At 37.9% G+C, this 9,828-nt stretch overlaps 3 protein-coding genes across 3 annotated transcripts; 1 reads left to right on the forward strand and 2 right to left on the reverse strand.

Annotated features, from left to right (window-relative positions):
- The first annotated feature begins 49 nt into the window (after window positions 1-49).
- LOC125225789 (eukaryotic translation initiation factor 3 subunit E) lies at window positions 50-7,012 on the forward strand. Its single transcript, XM_048129641.1, has 9 exons — window positions 50-255; window positions 618-734; window positions 936-1,103; window positions 1,701-1,823; window positions 4,293-4,534; window positions 5,121-5,255; window positions 5,713-5,907; window positions 6,353-6,587; window positions 6,870-7,012. The coding sequence occupies exons 1-9, from the start codon at window positions 160-162 to the stop codon at window positions 6,894-6,896; spliced, it is 1,338 nt and encodes a 445-aa protein (XP_047985598.1). The 5' UTR covers window positions 50-159; the 3' UTR covers window positions 6,897-7,012.
- Window positions 7,013-7,243: 231 nt separating this feature from the next.
- LOC125225653 lies at window positions 7,244-7,478 on the reverse strand. Its single transcript, XM_048129465.1, has one exon. It carries the CDS (start codon window positions 7,476-7,478, stop codon window positions 7,296-7,298), a length of 183 nt encoding a protein of 60 aa, XP_047985422.1. The 3' UTR covers window positions 7,244-7,295.
- On the reverse strand, window positions 7,244-8,835 carry LOC125225652 (39S ribosomal protein L53, mitochondrial). The gene is made up of 3 exons (XM_048129464.1): window positions 8,647-8,835; window positions 7,725-7,852; window positions 7,244-7,641 (listed from the first exon to the last, which is right to left on the reverse strand). The coding sequence occupies exons 1-3, from the start codon at window positions 8,790-8,792 to the stop codon at window positions 7,481-7,483; spliced, it is 435 nt and encodes a 144-aa protein (XP_047985421.1). The 5' UTR covers window positions 8,793-8,835; the 3' UTR covers window positions 7,244-7,480.
- Between the last annotated feature and the right edge of the window lie 993 nt (window positions 8,836-9,828).

A 9,828-nucleotide genomic window follows, 5' to 3' on the forward strand; every position in this document is an offset into this window, starting at 1 on the left:
ACTCTTTTTTTTTTAATGAACGCAGCTTTTCATTCGTCAGCCAAGCAATTTTGAGGTTATCCGAGGCCTCTTAACTTCAACGGGCTAAAAGAAGTGTTGTTGGATTTACTTTTATAAGAAGTGAAGGCTTAAAACTTAGTGAAAGTGAAAGAGTTCATCATGAGTTATTCAAAGTTTGACTTGACTTTTAAGATAGGTCAATATTTAGACCGTCACCTTGTGTTTCCCTTACTGGAATTCTTGGCTGCTAAAGAGGTTGGTTGTCGTCACCAAAACAGCTTAAGAAGTTTTCCTCGAAAACGCTTATTATGTTTAATTATGCAATAATTTCGAGTAATCTTCCTAAAGCTGAATAAAAAGCACAGTGGACAGATCAACACAACATACTACAACAACCAGATGAGGAACACTATAATGTTTTATATTTGCTGAAAGAGAACCCATAAGCTCACCTATATCTTATGAGTATATTGTGTACACTACATTGACATTAAACAACTATATGTGAAATTTACGGATTGGTGTAAAGTCTGTACACAATACAAAACATACTTAATCATGCATAGTATTTTACTTACTGAGAAAAACTGTTACATCCCATTTAATATTTATTTCAGACCTATGACCAGTCAGAGCTATTGCAAGCTAAATTGGAGATCCTGAGCAAAACTAACATGATTGATTATGTCATAGACATCAGAAGAATGCTTTATCCAGATGAAGAAACACCAGAGGTAAATAGAATCATAATATCTAATAATGTTGGCTTAGTGAAACATTTTGGTACTGCTTAGATTTTAATTAAACTCATATCTTCCAGAGTTTGTACCAATTTAAGGGTTGAATGTGGCAAACAGCACTCAAAATTTTAAAGCATTTTGCCAACCACTTTTTGTAAACAGAAATATGCTTTTATGGAATTTTACCTGTTTTAGGAGATTAAATCCCGCAGAGGTGTAGTGCTGTCACAACTTCAAGAGCTGCAAGATGCCGTGGAGCCAGTTCTCAGATTGATGCAGAGAGATGATGTCATGAAGACCGTGGAGACCATGAGGGACCCCAAAACTCTTATAAACTACCTTACCACCAATAAGGAGTTTGAGGTTTGTTATCTTCATTTCATGCGATTGCCAAGGCAGTCCGTTTTCTTTAAAACATGAAATATTTTTCATATTGATATGGTTGCTATAAGTAATATGTTATTAGGTTTAGCTATAGGTAAACAAAGTTAGAAGGTCCTTTAAGTAGGGACTGAATAAATGAACCAACTTGGTATTACAGGGATCTCTACTCTTTTTACAGCAGAAGAACTGAGTTGCGAAGACTTGGTGTTTTTACAAGTTTTGTTTTTGATGGGATCTTTAGTTTTATTTGTAATAAATCAATAGATTTAGCACAATTGAATATCATTTTAAACCACGGCTACCAAACTTTTTGTCCTTGCAGCACAGTTGCAAGTTTAAAACCCCACCGCACCATTTGAGAACCTTTAATTAAACCATTTTCATGTAGTTACTTAATTTGTACAAAATGAAGACATTTTTTCTTTTTTATGAAGGCTTCCAGCTATTCCTCAAACCCTTACAGAAACTTCGCAAACCCCAAGAGTAGTATGTAGTGCTGCAGAGGCATAAATAGAATAAAGAAAATAGATTGCTAATTGCAAACATCCTCATAATATTGTAATTTTTCTTTTCCAGTTCAAAATTCAGATGATTGACAGCATGTACCAGCTTGCCAAATACCGCTATGAGTGTGGTAACTATGTGGAGTCTGCTTCTTACTTGTATTTCTGCCAGCTGGTCATGAATCCTACTGATAAGGTAATAGATTGATAATTTTTTTTTCAATTGTTGCTTTTGTTATCCAACCTTACAAGGCTGATTTCTTTTTGATAGTTCTTGCCACACCTTGACAATTAGTATGACTAACCATACTTCATGTATATGGACTTTCAACGCAGTTCATGTTATGTTAAGGTATTGGCAAGTTGCTTTCAGTTTAATTACCAAATGTGTAATGAATATGCTTCACTCAGTATTCCTCCTAGATCAGCTATTCTATCATTTTATTTGTAACTTTTTAAGAAGTAAAAAGGTATAAAAAAAAGAACATATAATTCCATTGTATTATTATTTATTCAAGCAAAACAATAACTAATCTTACTACATATACTTCAAGATCACCCTAGTATTGTTGATCTTTCAGGGCTTCAAATTCTTGAATATCATTTTCACTGGTTACACTGTAGGCATGATTTTCTGTGTAATTCATATCCTGTAAATAAAAAGTGTACATTGATACATTGCCTAACAAAATTATTTGACACATATTATAAGGCAGCAGATTCAAAACAAGGCCATTCAAAAATATTTGTTAGAGCACAATATATGAAAGACCTTGATTTCCCTCAGCCTAGAAGTAAACTTACACTAGTGGCCATTGTGTTGTCATAGCGAGGATGGTACTGGCCCCTATGGCTCAGAAGAAGAGCAACTGAAGGAAACCATAGACCACACAGTTCACACTGATACACTAATATCCCAAGAGCATTGATGTGGTTTTGGTGTGTTTTTGTTATGAAATGTTCAGCTTTGTACCTGAAACAACAATGAGTTATGTATCAAATTTATAAGCTAAAATTACGGACACTATTTTGTGAAGGGAAATGTGCAAACAACCCTCACCTGTGATTATACAACTGCTCGTAGTTTCTGAACTTACGGTCACAGGCATTACAGAGCAATAGTTTGCCCAAATGAAAATTGTAGCATGTTCTCAACCATGGACATGAGTGCCAATGCGCTTCTGCAGTTTTGTAACACGAAAAAGCTAATTCACAAGCATTGCACGCGTAGTTGCTGGCGGTGGTGTGCGTCTTCGCATGCCGCAGTAGTCGGGGAATGCTTGTGAAAACTTTCTCACAGAATTCGCATTGTAAAAGCGACGATGTCTTGATTTCACGAACGCAATCCAGATTGTCCGCTTGGCCGCAGCGGGTCGCGTGTTGCATGGCCACGTCCTGCCGTGGCCACACCTGGAAGCATTCTATGCAAGTCCACACCACCTGCCACCGTGGTTGAATATCCAGTATAGCATGCCGTGTTGAGTAGTGCCTCCTCAGGCCAGTTTCGTACACGAAACATTTCCCGCACGTGCTACACGTATACGATCGCACGGGTTTCGAGCAGCTCACGTCGAGGCTTTCTTTCTTTTTCGTATAGTTCAAGGCCCTATTCAACATATGTATATTTTCCATTATACGAGCATTGTTTTCCTTAACTCTCTCCAGACTGTACTCTAAAGGACAAATCGAATTTTCGAAACTATTTGCACCCGTGTTATTTTGATCATACAAGTGTTTATTTACATAAATATTTGGTAAAGCATTGGGGTTTTTAAAGGTTTGTTTTATACCCTGCTGTAAGGTTAAAAAAATCTGGTTATCAATCTGGTTGGCTTCGTAATTTCGCAAGTATTGCGGTCCAGAAGCAGTTGTAGAATCTACATTATTCATTTCCGTCTCATTAACCTGTTTCGCGCAGGAATCAAGATTGAAATGTTCATACTCGGTCCCCGACACTATTTTTACTACTAAATGCGACGATTTCTCTGTCGCTTTTCTAGAATTATGCGTCTTGCCTTCCAACCACTCGCTGAATCTCGTTTCTTCATTTTCAGCATCGATCGTAACGTTCAAATATTTAAAATTAACGTCCGACTCAAATCGCTCAACCACTAGTTTAGCTGACATCTTGGCGAATGTGTCGATACGTTTTGACAGACGCTATGATTCATTTTCATTATATTATTTTTATAAAAAATATTGACTCGGTAACGTTCAAATATTTAAAATTAACGTCCGACTCAAATCGCTCAACCACTAGTTTAGCTGACATCTTGGCGAATGTGTCGATACATTTTGACAGACGCTATGATTCATTTTCATTATATTATTTTTATAAAAAATAACATTGACTGGAAAAAGTTTGTATACCTATTTTCTTACTAAACTCTTTTAACAAAACAAAGTGTATATCTATATGTACCTAAGATTTGATATCTAAATACGGTCGATGTTGTACACGTTTACCGGTGCGGGTTTGCGAAATGCAATGATAATGCAGCAAATTTTGTTAAGCAGGCATCACTTAGAGAATTGCAGGTCCCTCCTAAACCAAGTATAGGTACCTAAAGCTCCAGCATGAGAGTAAAACTTCGCCTTATCTTTTTTCGTCATCTTACAAAAATCTGATAGTTCAACATTTATATATGCAACACTATTGTTTTAGAACTACCTGTCAGTATTATGGGGCAAGCTGGCCAGCGAGATCCTCGTACAGAACTGGGACGGCGCACTCGATGATCTGACGAAGTTACGCGAGTTCATCGACAACGGCGCGGCCGGCGCCGCCGCCACCAACATGCAGGCGCTGCAGCAGCGCACGTGGCTCGTCCACTGGTCGCTGTTCGTCTTCTTCAACCATGTGAAGGGACGCGACCTTATCATAGAGATGTTCCTGTACAAGCCACTGTAAGTACATTAATATAGAAAGATGTTATAGCTTGACTAATTCGAACTTGACTCCTATGGTCCGCGGCGAGACGGAGAGGAAGACAGTGCGGATGCGAAGTGCTAGTAACAGGGACTGACGGCCTCTCAGCCCGCATAGTAGATTGGGTTCCCTCATACTCATCAGAATTATTTCAATGGCTTTAGAATCTTTACATCATTTTGACTGTAGAATGAGACGCTGCCGCGATCTACGTATTCGTTTATTGTCCGAGCGCCAGCGAAGGTCTGTTCGAGTTTTCCAATGTTAGATATACCTACGATAATTACCCAGTTATGCTATAAACTTTAATAGATAATTAGATATCATACCTACACTAAAGAATAAGTTTAACCGCGGCCGAGGCGGGAAACGAACCCGCGTCTTCAGCTTACACGTTGAACCTTCAGCCAATGTGTAGTGCCACTTGCCCTGATTTATTACTGTGTGTTGCAGCAGCCTACCCATCGCGGAAGCAAATGGCCACAACTCCTCTATTAAATGTATCATGTATCTTATCATTCCTATCTATAGGAAACGTTGTAGTGATTTGTATATTGTTTGCAGGTACTTGAACGCTATCCAGACGATGTGCCCGCATATCCTGCGGTACCTGGCCACGGCCGTCATCATCAACAGGTCGCGGAGGAACGCCCTTAAAGATCTTGTAAAAGTAATCCAACAGGAAGCCTATACGTACAGGTAATTTACCCTTTGCTGCTAAAAATATTACTCTCGCGGCTACAGCACAATATTTGCATTGCGATAAGGTCCAAGATGATTGATAACGACAAACACCACATATGTAGGAAACACTTATCCGAGCTACAATACAACATAAAACGTAATGCAAAGTGTCTTTGGCGACATCCTAAATGCTGTTTTTTTTTTAAAGAATAGATGGTTAAAAAAATGTACTATTGTCAGAGTCCACACAGAGTAAGCAGCGTCGCGAGGCAATTCTCTCGCGCGACAAAGGACCAATATAAACGTCTCAGTCGAGGCCGCGCGCTTATTCCAATTATCCTCGGCCGAAGCAGGTTGCTTGCCCTGCGTGAACCCGGCTATTTACGAAATTATTTAAAAATATTGTAACAGGTAAGTACTAAGTACTTATGAGTGTGATTTATATTCAATTTGCGTTTTACGTTTGTCACAGGGACCCTATCACCGAGTTCATTGAGCATCTGTACGTGAACTTTGACTTCGAGGCGGCGCGCCGGAAATTAAATCAATGCCAAGCCGTGTTGTTGACCGACTTCTTCCTCATCGCCTGCCTCGAGGAGTTTGTGGAGAACGCGCGTCTCATGATCTTCGAGACCTTCTGTCGCATTCATCAAGTCATCAGCATTGGGTAAATTTATATTTATGTTAAAACTGGAATAGTTGCTGATTAGTAAATTATCATCAGGTAATTTTAATGCTTCTACTGTGTTTTGAGGTCAATCTTCTTATATACTAATTCTGTAGCTAACAAGCATACGACTCGCCTGGTGATAAGCTATCTGCATGCATATGGATGCCTGCAACTCCCAACAACCATAAAAGGCATAAGGGCCAAATGGAGCCTTTGGCCCAAGAGCCTGTAGAGAGACAAAATCTTTGAAATATTTTTTTATTTATCTGACCATTCAGTCTAAACTAAATAATGTTTCATTAATGGGCAACCATAAGGTTACTTACTTATACTTTAAAATAAATATTATGTGTTCGACGAAATATTCCAAAGTTTTATTGTACTGTTGGATGCAGGTCCTCTCAAATTCCGATTACTAACAATGTAATTTTTTTTTCTCTAGAATGTTGGCCGAAAACCTGAATATGCAGCCAGACGAGGCCGAATGCTGGATCGTGAACCTGATCCGCAACGCCCGTCTGGACGCCAAGATCGACTCGAAGCTGGGCCACGTGGTGATGGGCGCGCAGCCGCTCTCCCCATACCAGCAACTCGTCGAGCGTATCGACTCGCTCGCAGTACGCTCGGAGGCTCTCACCTCGCTCGTTGAACGCAAACATAAAGCCCGCAATCAAGATGTAAGTTTTGTAAAGCTCATACACCCTCAATGCTAGGCTACGTGATGGTCGCGCAGCCGCTCTCCCCGTACCAGCAGTTTTGGATGTGGAATTATCAACTTTGTGTTTACTGTTAAACAATAGCTACCCAACTATGAATGAATACTCCAATTTTTTTTTAACATTCCAAATAAGGTTGTTTTGTAAAGTTTTCACCTACATGGTTCATTACTTACAGGTTGTGAATAATAGTATAAAACATATTTTCAAGATCCCTATAATACTATAGATGTTTATTTACAGATCCGTTGGGGAGCCCAAGAATTCTAAGTCAAGAAGAAGGTTTAGTTTCTCAACAGATATTGTTGACCACAGGACAAAAGTTTACTACAGCTCATGTTGTGGATGATGCGATTTGTATTAAATATACTTATTATTAACTACAATCTTTTTCATGTTTCATTTCATAAACAACCCCATTGCTTGACAAGCCTATGCCCATAGATAACACCCTACTGTATCCTTTATTGACTTGAGTTTTATTGAGTTTTTTGTTAGTGTTTAATTTTTTGATGTCATCATCTTGTGATATTGGTGAGAAATAAAGAATATTTGTATTGTATTGTTTCAAGATAAAGTGTAAACAGACTATAGGATAGTAACAAATAAAATAGAAATAATTATATATGTATATATTTAAACATGTTTGTACATTGAATATTAGGCTAACTAATCCACTGGTTTAATTGTAACAAATCGAGATAGAATAAAAGCAACCAAGATTGTTGACATGACAAAGATTACAACAAACACATAGAATGTGTCCTCAGAGAACACATCAGTGAATGCCGGTATGTGACTATAGAACTCCTCCACTACCTGAAGGAACCCTCCTTTGGTGTTGCGCCCCATCTTCACTTCTTCTTAGTCTTTTTCTTTTCTGATTTGGTCTGTATTGTTGAAACTGGTTGCTCTACAGGTGCTAGAGCCGAAATGTGTTTATTTAATAACTGTAGCAGCTCCAAACAAGTTAGGTTACCACTCTTAAGAGTGACTTTTTTGTAACTAGCAGTTTCTGGAAATAAAATCAACTGTTACAAAACTGTCAATATACAATTTAGTTGCAACACAATCATAATAATATATTTCTTATCTTACCAGCTATTGAAGGTGTAAGGAGGATATCTATGGTAGGTTCGCTGCGGTCACAAATAATGTCAGTTTTCAGAGCACAATTAGGATTTGTTAAGGCGATTTTTGGTGAGCTTATGTAGTGCAGGAAATTTCTGAAAATATAATTAATATGTAATTCTATTATATCCCTTAAATGCATGAATTTTTCTTTTAACGAGATATTAATATATGTGATAGAGAACGGTTTTCTGACTCTGGGAAAAATAATGAAAAAAATATTTAATACAGATTTTAATACTAAATCAGTGTTAGAAGTTAAATAGGCCAAAACTTATTTATATAAATATATAATTATTGGTAAGTTTTATTTGTAAAGTTTTACTACTATTAGAAAGGTCCACTATTTGTGAAACCCGCATGATAAAATGTTTAAACATAAACTAATTACTAACTCCGAAAAAATCTGCCTAAGTCACATACTAAAAATCGCCATCATCCTGTTTTTTCACACTTTTCCGTCATTTCATCTTTATCCTTAAATAATAAATAGTAAATCATTATATTATTTAATTTATTTAATTATTTATTAAATTATAATAAATACTGAATAATATTAAGCTATAAATGTGATTTTGGATAGCTACATATTGAGCCACACGCCATCAAATATATGCATATATTATACATCACCATGCATTTTGCATTTAAGGGATATGATTTCAGCTACGTATACACAAACTTATATACGACATAGTTATATGAAATGAGTCCAAACTAGCCTAGCTAAATCAAACTAATATAAATAGGTTAGTGCATTCCTTAAGTGTCAATAGTTTCACAAAATTGAACCAGTAGAAATATAAATTAAACCAAATAAAAAAGATACACTACGAGATGCAATGAATATAAACAATTGCCATAATACATTTTAGTTTTATGTGTCTACCTTGTTTCAGTAACGTTGTTGCCAAAAGGGTCGAACTTAACAGTAATTCTCTTTGCAGCTTTCAAATTCACAGCTCTTAGTTGTTTTCCAATTGCAGAAACCACTCCTCCAGACCTTCGTAATGTTCCGCTGAAAGGAATCGACATATTATAGATCTTTCGAATTTTCAGGAAGAAAATATATATTTATATTCTAACCTAGCTATAAATACTGAAATATGTTTATAAAGATAGCTAATCAAAAAATACTATAGTGTAAAAGTTTGAAAAATATCATATAATAGCAAATATTAAAAAAAAATATCATTAAATTTTGAAATGTCTTATTGTAATTGATTATTACAAGTATTTATTTGGATATAAAAACAATATTTATCTCTTTGTTTATATGTTATTTAAATGAGCAACTATCTTCGTAAACGACAGCTTTTTCACACGATCGGATGAAGCTAGGAACACACTACGCGGACGTCCGTTGTAAATCGACCGCGGACGGGAATCTGGACAATGGAAATACACATAACCGTGCAAACTATCGGTCGACGGACGCGGACGTGGCCTTGAGCGCACGGACGTCCGATCGAAATCTGGCTCTCTGGATGTTTTGTTCCGTGCACACTGATAGGTCGCGGTCGCGGTCGTTTTACGACGGACGTCCGCGTAGTATGTTCCTAGCTTGAAGATAGTTTGCACGGTTATGTGTATTTCCATTGTCCAGATTCCCGTCCGCGGTCGATTTACGACGGACGTCCGCGTAGTGTGTTCCTTGTGGACAATGGAAATACATATACCGTGCAAACTATCGGTCGACGGACGTGGACGTGGCCTTGTACGTCCGCGTAGTATGTTCCTAGCTTAAGCTAGGAACACACTACGCGGACGTCCGTCGTAAATCGACCGCGGACGGGAATCTGGACAATGGAAATACACGTAGCCGTGCAAACTATCGGTCGACGGACGTGGACGTGGCCTTGAGCGCGTGGACGTCCGATCGAAATCTGGCTCGCCGGATGTTTTGTTCCGTGCACACTGATCGGTCGCGGTCGCGGTCGTTTTACGACGGACGTCCGCGTAGTATGTTCCTAGCTTGAATCAATAGTCGTGTTGTTGGACGGTGTGCAGGTACCTTAACATAGCATCGAGTATCAAAGAGAAGAAGAGATTAGCTGAATTTGCTCTATGG

The sequence above is a fragment of the Leguminivora glycinivorella genome, chromosome 4, assembly GCF_023078275.1.
Source record: "Leguminivora glycinivorella isolate SPB_JAAS2020 chromosome 4, LegGlyc_1.1, whole genome shotgun sequence".
Classification (NCBI taxonomy): Eukaryota; Metazoa; Arthropoda; class Insecta; order Lepidoptera; family Tortricidae; genus Leguminivora; species Leguminivora glycinivorella.